The sequence below is a fragment of the Antennarius striatus genome, chromosome 13 (assembly GCF_040054535.1).
Source record: "Antennarius striatus isolate MH-2024 chromosome 13, ASM4005453v1, whole genome shotgun sequence".
NCBI classification, from domain to species: domain Eukaryota; kingdom Metazoa; phylum Chordata; class Actinopteri; order Lophiiformes; family Antennariidae; genus Antennarius; species Antennarius striatus.
Window position 1 is genome coordinate 1,909,105 of NC_090788.1, and position 15,389 is coordinate 1,924,493.

Sequence of the window (15,389 nt, forward strand, 5' to 3'; positions counted from 1 at the left end):
AGCTGGGGAGAAGTGAAGCTCCACAAACTGTCCAAGTGTGGAAACCAGGGTCCACATGTGGACTTGTGTTGTTACTGGTTTTGGGAAACCAGTGGGTCCAAGTGTGGACTTCAAGCTTTTTCCAGGGTTTTGAGTTGACAACCCTGGGCCTTCTACTGGTTCCGGCGGTGAAGCAGCTGTTTTGTTTTGTCCATTTGTGTGTCTTTGATCGAGCGCTGGCAGTAACCGATAGTGGCACAATTTGACTCTAAAATTCAGAAAAGGTGCCAAGAAATAGCATAGTTAAGAGACTACGCCTATCGTGTCTCTATAATCCAGAAGATAGTCTGGAGAGAAGCGACCATAGGCTGATATAAAATAAATTATAATAACCGGCCGGTAAAAATAAAAAAATAAGTAAAATTGTAAGAGTAATATAAGTAAAGGTGATATAAAAGAAAATTTGGGAACCATAATTTGTGAAATAGCGTAAAAAGGCTGCAGCTAAATATAACAATCACTTCATGCGCATGAACCTAAAGTGAATCCCATCTGAATTGAAGCCCCCCTCTACACACATGTCCCACTGAAATACAATGGGCGTATGAAAGCATAAACTGCATAAGTAATTGATATAAACTTTGTGATGAGTCTTTCAGTGTTTGCATACATCCGTGTATACATAGGGTTGCATTTCTTAAACGTCATCTGGCTGAAATAAGGTCACCCAGAATTAGTGTGTGTTTGATAAGATCCAACCATACATGTATGGGAGGATCAGAGCGAATGAGAATTTGTGTAACTGATAAGCCCACCGAAAGTACAAGCATACAAATCAAATAATCTGAACATATAAGCTTGGGATAAAATAAGTTTTTTTCTTTTATGAGTGTACGGATATACATTACATCTACATACGGATATATCATAAGGATAATCACTATGACATTATTCTTACTATTCTGTATAACCATTGTTTAATCATCGATTTTATCAGTTAGATCATTTTAACAGTTAGATCATCAGAGGAAACACATTTTCAAGTTTGATAGCGAATAACCAGATTGTCCAAAAGACAGGAAGACAGGAAGCGGGTCAACTTGACATGGGGTGGTTACCTAGGTTTGGACAGTTGACGGGAACAATTGGTTTCCTGTTTTCTCATGAATAGGACACGTACAAAGCTCAAGCACACACAAATGAAGGACTGTGTCTATAAAAGGGTCAGGAGACATGCATCCAGTGGCTGTTCCCGATTGATCTGTACTGATGATCTGCGTATCAATAAAAGAATTCCCGTTTTGGCTGTAACATCATCCTCGTTGTACTTTGGTTTTTATTTTGGTATTTTGCTGGACAAAACACTCTCACCACAGCTGTCACTTATTCTGCGGCTGAGGAGTCCCAAGCAGAATCCCTGGGATCACCAGCGCCCCCTTCCATGAGACAGGAGAACTGCGTGCCTCACTTAGTGCCTCTTCCCAAATGTTTTTAGGATTTTCATGGATAAACTGTGGAAATTCAGTTCATAGAACAAACGTGTTTGAACATTTTAATAGTGAAATATAGATAGATAGCATTACGGTCTCAGTGTTTAGCATGCCAGCACAGCTAACCCATGGTGAGGCTCGGCTGGCTGGTGCCTCACCGCAGGACTGTCCTCAGTATTTCAGCAGTAAATGTAAAAATTCAGCGATTTCGAGTAAAATAATCTAAAATTGGTGATGTTAAACAGAAAATAACTTCATAGCACCACTGGATAAATATTACCATTCAATTTATTTCTTCCATTTTCCAATTTTTTTCTTTCATAATGCCTCCCTGGCCACAAGTCACTAAGTCAGATGTTTGTATCTTGAGGACTAATTGCATGTCTGTGCTGATGGTCAACAAGAAGGCAAATTGGTGACATCATTTTTAATAACCAGTTTAGATATCGGCAGTTTATTTCTGGATACATGTTAGACCTCGTGTCATTGGTGGTACAATGATGACCCGATTCAGTTGCAGTAAGATGATGTGACAAATATATCTGTGAAGATTCTCATTCATCCAGGTCATGTTCATCCAAACGTATTTAAATCAATCTACTGGACTTGTAGAAAATTCCTTTCAAGGAGGAACAAATCTGGATATATTATTTTTCTTTAACTTAGTTGTTCCACCACCACCACTTCAGAATGGTAGTTGAACATGATTTTTCCGTTGGACTCCACACTACAGTCTGGGTGGTGAAGTAACTCCAGGACCCCAGCTTTTATCTCAGGTGAGGCTGACTTCTTGAAGTTCAGCACCTCAGTGAGGAAATCAATCATCAGTTCTCCTTCCTCATTCCCCTCAGTGAAGCACTCTGTGATATCTACTTCAGATGGCAGCAAGTAGCTCTGGTAGCTCACTCCTTTGGAGTCCAGATACTGTTTGACTTCATCAATGACCCCATAGGTGCCTCCTGATTGATAAAACTTGTGGGAATAGGTCTTGTCCAGTTTTGCCCAACCGCTATCACCTGGAATATGAGAACAACACTAAGTACTCATGACCAGATCCTCTGAAAGTTTGTCTTTCAGCACGACAGCGCTTAAAACGGAAACCTATTCAAAATGACCATGCAAAGATGAATTATGAACCACCGTATGTGTAGTTTTCTATTACAACAGGTTTCTTAATGAACATTCCAATATATAATAGGGCAGAATCATAAAAAATGGTGCATGAAGGGTAGCAGTACTAAAAAGATCATAAAGGAACATCAAACTATGACTGCAGCTTTGCTCTACAACTTTCTATAGTGTGGAAGGGCGTAATGACAGACATGGAGATGGAGGGCTGAACAAAGTTCTTTTAAACTGAGCTCAGTTTAACAATAATTTTAGAATGGAAGCATACACATTTTTAGAGAAAAAGAGACGGCAAATAACATGCAAATGTACAGTACATGCATGCATTGTCTCTCCTTGCAAAATTCAGTGGGAGACGTGTCAAAACTAATAAATAGACATGCAAAAATTCATTGCACTTTTTTTTAAAGGGAATCTATGGGCGATGTGAATTCTTGATTTCTAAAAGCCAAAACAACAGGCTGTAAGTACGAACTCTAAACAGGTTGGCCTCAACCACAGCAGGTAGTAGCCAAGGTGCCGGATGGCAAAGATGTCCCCCAAGTAAACCAGCCATTTGATATACATGCACTGTTCACAGAATAGCCCCCACCCACCCCCCCAAAAAAATACTGCTTATTGTGTCAAACCAGATGCATCCACTTACCAACCATCATACCAATCAAAAGTTTCCCATTCTTGTTGAGGAGACTCTGGAGGAATCTGACAGTTGCTTCACGATCCTTCACATAATACAGAGCCTGTTGGGTTCAGCACTGACAATGAGCAAAGAATCTAATGCTTGATATTGGCTTTGCACAATTTATGTACCATGGAGTTCCGCAAAACGAACAAGATTAAATATATTTTGTGACTACAAAAGGAACACTAACCTCAAACATGTGAATGAAGTCAAACTTCTTGGTCCTCTCTTTCTCTTTCCAGTCCTTCTCAAACTCTTGGATTGTCATAATGTTCCAGTTCCACTTCATGTGATCTAATCCTGGAGTCTGAGACACCAACTCTGCATCAACAGAGTGATTTCCTGATTTCAAATGTCTTGAATAAATGAAGAAACACTTCAATTATCCCAAAGGGAAATTATTTACCTCTGGTAATTACCACGCCACCACCCCAACACACAATAGTGTAAGACAGCACACTGGACAAAATGGACTGATAGAACAGTCCGTTCTGGTCTTGGAGATGTGCATTAAAGGATGTGTTCCTAAGTTACAACACTACTGTATTTAGTATTCTTTGAAACTATCTATGCTGCCACATTGACAAGGACAAAATATCTTATATGAATCTCGGATGAATGTCTGATAGCAGTTCAGCAAACCTGTAAAATAAAGGCAGTACCTTTGTATTTACTTATCTGCTGGGCCACAGGCTCCACCACCTCATTGTCCACCATCATGTTGGGGTTCTTCAGATGGAGCGCTGACAACACCTCAAGGTCAAGCTCACCTACAGGCAGAGCAAAACCTTCAGCAGGCCAGTGGAAGGCTCTCATCAAACAGTTCCCCAATGTTCAACTGAAACATCAGGTCCGAAGGTTTAATATTAATTACTATTGGATAGTGTATATTCTTACCAGATCCACCTCCAACTCCCATGACATTTATTTGGGACTTTCCTTTGATAGTGCTGAGGTACGAACAGAGAAATACTGTGAGTGTTCAGCACAGTTTGGAAATTCACATCTGTTAAATGAATGGATGAACAAATGAATGCTTTTATTTTGGTTTAAAAACAAGAAAAATAAAATCATAATTTTTCTACATAATTGGTTGGTCAGTAACTGGAAAAAGGAGTAGGCTGAAGCTCCCAGGCTTATTGTTGCCTATCCTGTACATCATAAGAGTAATTCACAATGAAACATCAGTACCAATGAACCAGTACCAAACACATGCCAGCTGAAACTAAAAAATAAAATTTTGTTATAACCATCAGTGGTAATACACAATTACAGAACACATGATGGCTTAAACTAAAGAAAATCAAATGCCATTATAAAATGCTGTAAACATTAATGGTAAATATCACTCATAACAATCTAGATAATAAAACATCACCTTAACATTATGTCTGGCAGCAGATTTTTGGAGAAGTCCTGCATATGCTGAACCTTGTTGGAGCGCTCCAGATAGACCTGGTAGGCTTTGTGGTACCTTTGGCCATCGGTGAACAGACTGGTCAGTGGAGAATCCATGGCTGATTATGTGTAAAGGAAGGAAGGAATATTTTTATAAAATGTTTTTATTACAGCGACAGAAATGTGGATATAAAAATGTATGTCTTTCATGAATGAATGACTCATTTTCATCTTACTGTATTTCTTTTTCTGAATGCTTCTACCAAATCACATCAGTGTGTGGGGCGTGATATCTGATTACGGAATCGCAAATTAGGAATTGACATATTTGCCTTTCACTGTACAATCCCATTTCCAAGAAAGATGATATGCGAACATGTCGATGTCTATTTCTGACTCCATGAAATGAACTTGAATATCTAAGTCAGAGTGAATCAGTCAAAGCTAATAGACGATTCCCCATGTGTCGTTAAAATGTAACGGTTGAAAATGATTAAACAAAAAAAAAACATGATTGAGGAGACATATCATGGGGAATGTCAAATTCCAAGAGAAAACACTGTTACAGGTCAATAAAAAAAGTGCCTGCATTAGATTTAACATGTCAGCCAGCGTTAACCACATGTCCATTATGCATGTTTTAGAGAATTAACTGAAACAAAAATGTACATAATGAAATGGACCAATTGGGACATTGTACATTCAATATTAGACTAGAGTGAAAATGATATTTTAGCTGCAGAGAGAATGAGACTTCATTCACTTACATGCTGGTGCAGTTGCGAGTGCTTCCAGGTGGATGAACAGAATGGCATGAAGTCCCCCCACAGCTTTTTTTGAAGGGATTAAAAAGTGACAGACAAGAAACTCCTCCAATGAGAAAGCTTTTTGAAAGCCTTCCTTTTGATAAACGAAGGGTAGGCTATTAACTATCTCGTGCTGGTAGAATCCCATGTTGACAAACCAGGTATTCAGTCCAAACAGACTTACAGTGTAGGCAGAAGACTGGAACCAGGGTGGGGTGGGGGGGTTACAGGTGGCTGCAGCAACACGGGTCGACAAGAATGAGTGTCCACTTTTCTGCCTTGCAGGTCACGGGTGTATCTGGGGCTAATATCAGCTGGTTACAGACTAGAGGTGGGGTATACCCCAAATACATCACACCAACAACCATTCAGGCACACACTCACACCTACAGACAAATTGGAGTCATCAAATCACCTAAGCTGCACGTCTTTGGAGGTGGGATGAAGCTGAAGAACCCTCAGAGAACCCACACAGACATGGGGAGAACATGCAAACTCCACACAGAAAGGACTTGTGTGCAGAACCTACTTGCTGTGAGGAGACAGAATTACCCACCGTGCCACCTCTTTCTCATGTCACGTTTTGAGATTCAATTATATGATTCAAACTGTTCTTTGTTTGTGATTACCTTCTATAAATTATTTCTTTGACACGCTTTGGTCCATCATTACAGACAATGATCTCTGTGAAGTCAGGACTGTAGTGCCTGCAGCTGTTTGTGATTTGGAGTTCAGTGACGCACCACCCATTTCAGAGACGCAACAATTATATGTTTTATTGACTTTGGGACACGTGCTTCACTCGTGCCAAAAGAAATAATTGAACCCAATTTTGAAATATGTAATCCTCCATTTTCATAGCAAGGCAAAGCGAGTGGAAAAAACAAATGAATGGCTGCACTTGACTTTCTGACTATAGATTGGAGTTTGCTGTCACTTATTCTGCGGTCGAAGAGTCCCAAGAAGAATCCCTGGGATCACCAGCGCCCCCTACCATGAGACAGGAGAACTGCGTGCCTCACTTAGTGCCTCTTCCCAGCTGTTTTTAGGATTTTCATGGATAAACTGTGGAAATTTAGTTCATAGAACAAAAGTGTTTGAACATTTTAATGGTGAAATATAGATAGATAGCATTACGGTCTCAGTGTTTAGCACGCCAGCACAGCTAACCCATGGTGAGGCTCGGCTGGCTGGTGCCTCACCGCAGGACTGTCCTCAGTATTTCAGCAGTAATTGTAAAAATTCAGCGATTTTGAGTAAAATAATCTAAAATTGGTGATGTTAAACAGAAAATAACTTCATAACACCACTGGATAAATATTACCATTCAATTTATTTCTTCCATTTTCCAATTTTTTTCTTTCATAATGCCTCCCTGGCCACACGTCACTAAGTCAGATGTTTGTATCTTGAGGACTAATTGCATGTCTGTGCTGATGGTCAACAAGAAGGCAAATTGGTGACATCATTTTTAATAACCAGTTTAGATATCAGCAGTTTATTTCTGGATACATGTTAGACCTCGTGTCATTGGTGGTACAATGATGACCCGATTCAGTTGCAGTAAGATGATGTGACAAATATATCTCTGAAGATTCTCATTCATCCAGGTCATGTTCATCCAAACGTATTTAAATCAATCTACTGGACTTGTAGAAAATTCCTTTCAAGGAGGAACAAATCTGGATATATTATTTTTCTTTAACTTAGTTGTTCCACCACCACCACTTCAGAATGGTAGTTGAACATGATTTTTCCGTTGGACTCCACACTACAGTCTGGGTGGTGAAGTAACTCCAGGACACCAGCTTTTATCTCAGGTGAGGCTGACTTCTTGAAGTTCAGCACCTCAGTGAGGAAATCAATCAACAGTTCTCCTTCCTCATTTCCCTCAATGAAGCACTCTGTGATGTCTATTTCAGATGGCAGCAAGTAGCTCTGGTAGCTCACTCCTTTGGAGTCCAGATACTGTTTGACTTCATCAATGACCCCATAGCTGCCTCCTGATTGATAAAACCTGTGGGAATAGGTCTTGTCCAGTTTTGCCCAACCGCTATCACCTGGAATATGAGAACAACACTAAGTACTCATGACCAGATCCTCTGAAAGTTTGTCTTTCAGCACAACAGCGCTTAAAATGGAAACTTATTCAAAATGACCATGCAAAGATGAATTATGAACCACCGTATGTGTAGTTTTCTATTACAACAGGTTTCTTAATGAACATTCCAATATATAATAGTGCAGAATCATAAAAAATGGTGCATGAAGGGTAGCAGTGCTAAAAAGATCATAAAGGAACATCAAACTATGACTTCAGCTTTGCTCTACAACATTCTGTAGTGTGGAAGGGCGTAGTGACAGACATGGAGATGGAGGGCTGAACAAAGTTCTTTTAAACTGAGCTCAGTTTAACAATAATTTTAGAATGGAAGCATACACATTTTTAGAGAAAAAGAGACGGCAAATAACATGCAAATGTACAGTACATGCATGCATTGTCTCTCCTTGCAAAATTCAGTGGGAGACGTGTCAAAACTATTAAATAGACATGCAAAAATTCATTGCCCTTTTTTTTAAAGGGAATCTATGGGCGATGTGAATTCTTGATTTCTAAAAGCCAAAACAACAGGCTGTAAGTACGAACTCTAAACAGGTTGGCCTCAACCACAGCAGGTAGTAGCCAAGGTGCCGGATGGCAAAGATGTCCCCCAAGTCAACCAGCCATTTGATATACATGCACTGTTCACAGCATAGCCCCCACCCACCCACCCCCCCCAAAAATACTGCTTATTGTGTCAAACCAGATGCATCCACTTACCAACCATCATACCAATCAAAAGTTTCCCATTCTTGTTGAGGAGACTCTGGAGGAACCTGACAGTTGCTTCACGATCCTTCACATAATACAGAGCCTGTTGGGTTCAGCACTGACAATGAGCAAAGAATCTAATGCTTGATATTGGCTTTGCACAATTTATGTACCATGGAGTTCCGCAAAACGAACAAGATTAAATATATTTTGTGACTACAAAAGGAACACTAACCTCAAACATGTGAATGAAGTCAAACTTCTTGGTCCTCTCTTTCTCTTTCCAGTCCTTCTCAAACTCTTGGATTGTCATAATGTTCCAGTTCCACTTCATGTGATCTAATCCTGGAGTCTGAGACACCAACTCTGCATCAACAGACACAAAATAGAGTGATAGAATGTACTGTATATTAAAGCAATGTAAATGTTATGAATATTTGTATTGCTACTCCATGTCTGTAAGTCAAAAGTTGTAACAAATAAAACATCACAGACCTACTGCAGATTAAGGAGACTTTTTATCATATTATTTTTTTCGAAGTCAAAATGTTTAAGTCATGCAAATGATAAATTTGTGTTTTTTTCATTTGCTATCTTTTGTTTTAAGTGATTAGACACCTACTGCGCATGCGTGAGCTAGCCGCAGGTTTTGGTCTGCTCTCTTGTATGTCTTCTTTTTTCTTTGTCTTATCTACGCCCTTAATTTTATTTATTTAACCACAATGGATAGTACTGTGTTCATGTACTCCAGAGAGGAAATGCTGATGAACTTAACAGCTTTTTTAATCGGTTCAGCTCCCCCACCACTCCATGCCCCTGTCCCCAGAGTTCCCCCGGCCCAGCTGACTTGACTCCACATGCCTCCTTCTACCCCTCTCCGTCCAGCTCACCTGCCTCACCCTCTCCCTCTCCGTCCACTGCACCCATCTACCTCGGGGCAAACCCAGACCCTTCCCCCACCTGAACTGCGAGACCCCCAGGCCAAAGGGATCAACGTTCCACGCCCCCACACACGGCCATCACTGTAGAACAGGTGACGTCTGCGTTGAGAAGGCTTCGCCCAAAGAAGGCGGCTGGACCAGACCAGGTCCCCCCAAGACTCCTCAAGGCCTGTGCTGCCGAACTGGGTGAGCCCCAACACCAGGTCTTCGACCTCAGTCTCTGGCGAGGGAGGGTCCCGACACTATGGAAGACATCCTGCATCGTCCCTGTACCCAAGCGGAGACGCCCCACTGAGCTCAACGACTATCGACCAGTCGCTCTCACCTCGCACGTGATGAAGACCCTAGAGCGACTGATCCTGGAGCTCATGCTTTCCCAGGTGCAGGGTGCTATGGACCCTCTACCGGCCACAGGTTGGGGCTGACGACGCCGTCCTGTACCTCCTCCACCAGTCCCTCTCCTACTTGGATGTTGGGAGTTGTGCAGCGAGGGTGCTCTTTTTTGACTTCTCGAGCGCCTTCAACTTCATCCAGCCCCGGCTCCTGCAGGAGAAACTATCATCCATGGCTGTGGACCCCTATCTCGTGAGCTGGATCACGGACTATCTAACAGACAGACCCCAGTACGTCCGTATGGGGGACTGTCTGTCATCAGTGGTGACCAGCAGCACAGGGGCCCCGCAGGGAACGGTACTCTCCCCCCTTCTCTTCACCCTCTACACGACGGACTTCCAACACAACTCCGATACGTCCCATTTGCGGAAGTTCTCTGATGACACTGCAATCTTGGCATGTATCAGGGAGGGTGACGAGAGGTAGTACAGGAGAGTGGTGACGGACTTTGTGGGGTGGTGTCAGCAGAATGAGCTTCAGCTAAACATCTCCAAGACAACGGAGATGGTGCTAGATTTCTGGCGGGCACCACCCTCCCCACAGACAGTGGTCATTGGGGGTAAGGAGGTGGAGGTAGTGGGGACTTACAAGTACCTGGGGCTGCAGCTGGACAGCAGACTGGACTGGTCGCACAACCTGGACTGTGTATACAAGAAAGGTCAGAGTAGGATGTACTTCCTCAGGAGGCTGGCCTCTTTCAACATCAGCTCTGACCTGCTCAGACTGTTTTACCAGTCCATTGTGTCCAGTGTGCTGTTTTGCGCTATTGTGTGTTGGGGTGGTGGTGCCAGGAAACAGGACACCGAGCGCCTTGACAGGCTCATCTGCAGGGCCGGTTCTGTGACCGGTCAGGAACTGGACACTGTACAGACTGTCTTAGACAGAAGGATATGTCCAAGTTTAGAGTGTTCCTGGGTAACACCACCCAGCCGTTGCACACCACCTTCGCCCAGCAGAGGAGCTCCTTCAGTGGCAGACTGCTGTCACCAAGCTCCTCCACTGAGAGACTCAGGACCTCCTTTGTGCCCCGTGCCATCAGGAGGCACAACCACTCTCTCAGAAGGAGGGGGTCTGAAGCCACAGGGTCATCAAGGCCGGCCTGGGACGCACTGGGGATGCACTATGGAATACTTTGTGGGGGTCCTTAGTGTCGTTTTACAGCTCGGTTCACCCATCCTTCTGATCCTACATCGTCTTCATCTCTCGCTTATTTCATGTTCCTACACTTCCTTTTATGGTAGGTTCCCCTGTTTTTTCTGCTGTATAACTATGTCACTATGCGATGTCTTTGTCTGTGCCAATTTCATCACTGTTATGTGTATTTATTTGTATCTCTGTGAGCAGATGTCACCCCGAATTTCCCTTGGGATTATTAAAGTATATATCTGTCTAACTCTATCTATCTATTTCTTGATTTGAAATGTCTTGAATGAATGAAGAACACTTCAATTATCCCAAAGGGAAATTAATCACCTCTGGTAAGTACCACCCCACCACCCCAACACACAATAGTGTAAGACAGCACACTGGACACAATGGACTGGTAGAACATCTGAAGGAGCTCGGAAATCTGGAAATCCAGGACCATCTACTTGGTCTTGGAGATGTGCATTAAAGGATGTGTTCCTAAGTTACAGCACTACTGTATTTAGTATTCTTTGAAACTATCTATGCTGCCATATTGACAAGGACAAAATATCTTATGAAGCATTTTTTGCTGAATCTCGGATAGCAATTCAGCAAACCTGTAAAATAAAGGCAGTACCTTTGTATTTAGTTATCTGCTGGGCCACAGGCTCCACCACCTCATTGTCCACAATCATGTTCGGGTTCTTCAGATGGAGCGCTGACAACATCTCAAGGTCAAGCTCACCTACAGGCAGAGCAAAACCTTCAGCAGGCAGTGGAAGGCTCTCATCAAACAGTTCCCCAATGTTCAACTGAAACATCAGGTCCGAAGGTTTAATATTAATTACTATTGGATAGTGTATATTCTTACCAGATCCACCTCCAACTCCCATGACATTTATTTGGGACTTTCCTTTGATAGTGCTGAGGAACGAACAGAGAAATACTGTGAGTGTTCAGCACAGTTTGGAAATTCACATCTGTTAAATGAATGGATGAACAAATGAATGCTTTTATTTTGGTTTAAAAACAAGAAAAATAAAATCATAATTTTTCTACATAATTGGTTGGTCAGTAACTGGAAAAAGGAATAGGCTGAAGCTCCCAGGCTTATTGTTGCCTATCCTGTACATCATAAGAGTAATTCACAATGAAACATCAGTACCGATGAACCAGTACCAAACACATGCCAGCTGAAACTAAAAAATAAAATTTTGTTATAACCATCAGTGGTAATACACAATTACAGAACACATGATGGCTTAAACTAAAGAAAATCAAATGCCATTATAAAATGCTGTAAACATTAATGGTAAATATCACTCATAACAATCTAGATAATAAAACATCACCTTAACATTATGTCTGGCAGCAGATTTTTGGAGAAGTCCTGCATATGCTGAACCTTGTTGGAGCGCTCCAGGTAGACCTGGTAGGTTTTGTGGTACCTTTGGCCATCGGTGAACAGACTGGTCAGTGGAGAATCCATGGCTGATTATGTGTAAAGGAAAAATGAAAGTTTTCAATTTAATGATAGAAATGTTACAATACAAAACGCGTTTCTTATTTCTTTTCCTGAATGTTTCCACCAAATCACATCAGTCGGTGTGTGAAGTGTGATGTCTGCTTGAGACATGACATATTAGAAATGGACACACAGGTATATTTTAGCCTACACTGTTAATCAGTTCCAGGCTTGAGTCCAAAATTGTACAGTTTAATTGTACAATAAGTGTTTGAATATGTATCTTTTAATATATTGGAGATGTATTTTGCTGCTTTTACTGCTTTCTATACAACATGGCCAGGGGACTATAGATGAAAACTAGCCTTCTGGATAATTTTGGCTTTTTTGACCATGTGTTTTATGAAAATACATCGTCCCCTTTCAAATAAACTGGCCGAAGTGTTGTTGATAATGATGGCCGTGATTTTAAATTCTGATTTTAAATACTTTAAATACTGATTTTAAGATATTGTTTTGACCATGCACTTACTTTATACACATGATAAATTATTTTTTAAAGTTCACTACCTCCACCAGCTACCTCCAACATCTGGAACCCCCACCCCCTCCACATACACACACACACACACACACACCTGTGTGTGTGAGGTTGTGTAACCTACATTAACCTTCACCACCCATTGCTTTGTCCCTTTCCTTTCTTTTGTAAAGCATCTTTGCATTCATGAAAAGCATGATAGAAACTGAACTATTATTATCATGGTTATTATAATTGAGAACCTTCTGCAGAGCAAATATTCCATTAGGTCTTTATACACAGTACACTGAACCGTTTGTCTCGCACTATTTCGGGACTTAATGAACACACATGTGTATAAAGCTTCTCTCCATATTGACTCTGATAAAAAAAATCATCACACCGAGTCTGTGATTCTTCAGCGTCAGTCAAAGTTCAACAAGAAAGAATTTTCCAGACCCAGTCCTGTGGGTTTTGGTTTTGTCCCAACTTTACCTTTCAAAGGTTTAAAACAAATTCAAACCAAAATTAAACTCCAAAATAATTTTTAAAATGTATAGAAGGTATGTAGAGTAACCAAGAAAAACAAAAAGGTTACACATGGACAACAATCAATGTGAAAGGTAAATGGCAAGAGGTATTTAAAATGTCAGGCAACATTTAATCTGTTACAACATGATGTCAGTTATCCCTGTTTTACAGAATTGAGACGAAAATAAAATTAATGAAATGGAACAATTCAAGATTTGAAAAAAATGTACATTCCATATTAAATCATTGTGCAAATGATGTTATACCTGCAGACGGACTGAGAATTTTATTACTTACCTGCTGATGCAGTTGTGAGTGTGTCTGGACAGACGAGCAGAATGACATGAAATCCTCCCTCAGCTTTGCTTTAATAATAGAACTTCCTGTTGCTAACACACTACGAGCCAATAGTACCTGGTAGGCTACAATTGATTTGCAAATGTGGTTGACACCTGAAACAGCAGGTAAGTGTGGGGTGGGAGGGGATGGAGCACAGCTTAGACTTGTGCATTCTGTTCGTTTGCTTTTCAGGTGAACACCCAGGTACTTTTTAAGGTGTCACCATCTCAATGTCCGTTCCCTGAATGTTCACTAGTGTCACCAGACGGACTTCTCGTCTGCGGAAATCCACCAACAGCTCTGGTTCTGCTGGCACCAGTCCACAAAGTCCTGGGTCAGTTCTTGGGTCAGACATAACTTTCCGAACACACAAGTACAGAGCAAGCACAGTACATACATGTGAGACTGGGTCAGGCTAACCCAAACACTATAAAGATCACGGTCTATGAACATTGGAGGCTCTTCCTGGGTTTTTTTCGCTGTATCCTCACCAACTTTGTAAACTGCTGAACATTTTCAGTAAACCTTGTTTGCACTACAACTTGTCTTATCATTGAACTGTAGCAGTACAAAAGCAGCATAAAAGTATGGTTTCAGCTATTGTTCCACAACATTGCAGATCCTGGAAGGATTTAATGAGAGACCGGCCCACAATGGAGGACTGAACAAAGTTCTCTTAGATTGAGCGCAGTTTAACATTTCTTTGAAAATGGAAGCATGCACATCTTTGGAAAAAGAAAGACAGATAACAAATAACATGCAAATGGACATTCACATGCATTGTCTTTTTTTTTTTCCCCTTATGTAGTTTATTTAAATTTTTTCTCTAGTAGATACGTGTTTGTATCTACTAATGTTCGTACGTCATATGTTGATATCTTGAGGATTGACTGTATGTGTGTGCTGATGGTCAAAAAGAAGGCACACATTGTTTACAATAAGTTTTAATGCAAAAATTAATTATAAATACTGTGGTGCAGATTTACATGTTAAACTGCTTGTCATTGACGGTACAATGATGACCCAATTCAGTTGCATTAAGACCAAATGACAAATATATTGGGAAGATTCTCATTCATATACGTTCAGTGGATGCATAAATGTGTAATCTTTCTTTAGCTTAGTTGTTCCACCACTACCACTTCAGAATGGTAGTTAAACATGATTTTTCCGTTGGACTCCACACTAGTCTGGGAGGTTGTAATGGAAATTTGTATTGTGTGTGTCCTGATTTGACTCTTTTATCATGTCATTACTGAGAACATGCTTCAAAACCTCAATGCAACTGCTGGGTTAAGTCACATCTTAGTTTGTTTGAACACAGAGAGGTCACAGCAGGTTACAGCCCAACCATATGGGGAGCTGAGATGCTGTAAACCCAGTACCACTCACAACGGAGAGCAGATAGAGAGGAGATGGAGACCTGTTTACCTTCCAAGGTGTAAGGTGTTTTACGGTGCGTGGAAGCCTCTAAATTGTATCCCCAGGAGTAGTGAAAACACAACTACATTCCAATGTGTAATAATGTGTAATAAAGATGTTTTGCGGTGCGTGAAAGCCTCCTACACTGCATTCCCAGGGGAAGTCATGTTTTTTCCTAGGCTGGGGGGGATACCACCACAGGGGGTCTTGCCTGTGAGCTGGAACTGGCCATTCCTGCTCGCATGCAGGCCTTGTTCCTTCAAAGGGTATAAAAGGTGAGGAGTTTCATACTCCGGTTAGAGTCAGCTGCGGGTTACCTACGGATGCCCAGACGGTTGAAGCTACTCTGCCTGGG

At 41.4% G+C, this 15,389-nt stretch overlaps 2 protein-coding genes across 2 annotated transcripts; both read right to left on the bottom strand.

Moving 5' to 3' along the window:
• Window positions 1–2,126: 2,126 nt before the first annotated feature.
• On the bottom strand, window positions 2,127–5,467 carry LOC137606353 (histamine N-methyltransferase-like). Its single transcript, XM_068331587.1, has 7 exons — window positions 5,445–5,467; window positions 4,658–4,796; window positions 4,177–4,229; window positions 3,942–4,049; window positions 3,470–3,600; window positions 3,244–3,337; window positions 2,127–2,485 (listed from the first exon to the last, which is right to left on the bottom strand). The coding sequence occupies exons 2-7, from the start codon at window positions 4,792–4,794 to the stop codon at window positions 2,127–2,129; spliced, it is 882 nt and encodes a 293-aa protein (XP_068187688.1). The 5' UTR covers window positions 4,795–4,796; window positions 5,445–5,467.
• A 1,515-nt stretch (window positions 5,468–6,982) lies between these two features.
• Window positions 6,983–12,246, bottom strand: LOC137606605 (histamine N-methyltransferase-like). The gene is made up of 6 exons (XM_068331931.1): window positions 12,110–12,246; window positions 11,629–11,681; window positions 11,395–11,502; window positions 8,531–8,661; window positions 8,305–8,398; window positions 6,983–7,543 (listed from the first exon to the last, which is right to left on the bottom strand). The coding sequence occupies exons 1-6, from the start codon at window positions 12,244–12,246 to the stop codon at window positions 7,185–7,187; spliced, it is 882 nt and encodes a 293-aa protein (XP_068188032.1). The 3' UTR covers window positions 6,983–7,184.
• Window positions 12,247–15,389: the final 3,143 nt, after the last annotated feature.

Bases quoted from the DNA above. Each gene is read 5' to 3' on its own strand.
- LOC137606353 (XM_068331587.1), bottom strand. From the start codon at position 4,794: ATGGATTCTCCACTGACCAGTCTGTTCACCGATGGCCAAAGGTACCAC. The intron at 4,230-4,657 runs GTGATGTTTTAT...TTCGTACCTCAG, and splicing joins CTGCCAGACATAATGTTAAG to CACTATCAAAGGAAAGTCCC. The intron at 3,338-3,469 runs GTTAGTGTTCCT...TGAACCCAACAG, and splicing joins ACTTCATTCACATGTTTGAG to GCTCTGTATTATGTGAAGGA.
- LOC137606605 (XM_068331931.1), bottom strand. From the start codon at position 12,246: ATGGATTCTCCACTGACCAGTCTGTTCACCGATGGCCAAAGGTACCAC. The intron at 11,503-11,628 runs GTAAGAATATAC...CTCTGCCTGTAG, and splicing joins GGGAGTTGGAGGTGGATCTG to GTGAGCTTGACCTTGAGATG. The intron at 8,399-8,530 runs GTTAGTGTTCCT...TGAACCCAACAG, and splicing joins ACTTCATTCACATGTTTGAG to GCTCTGTATTATGTGAAGGA.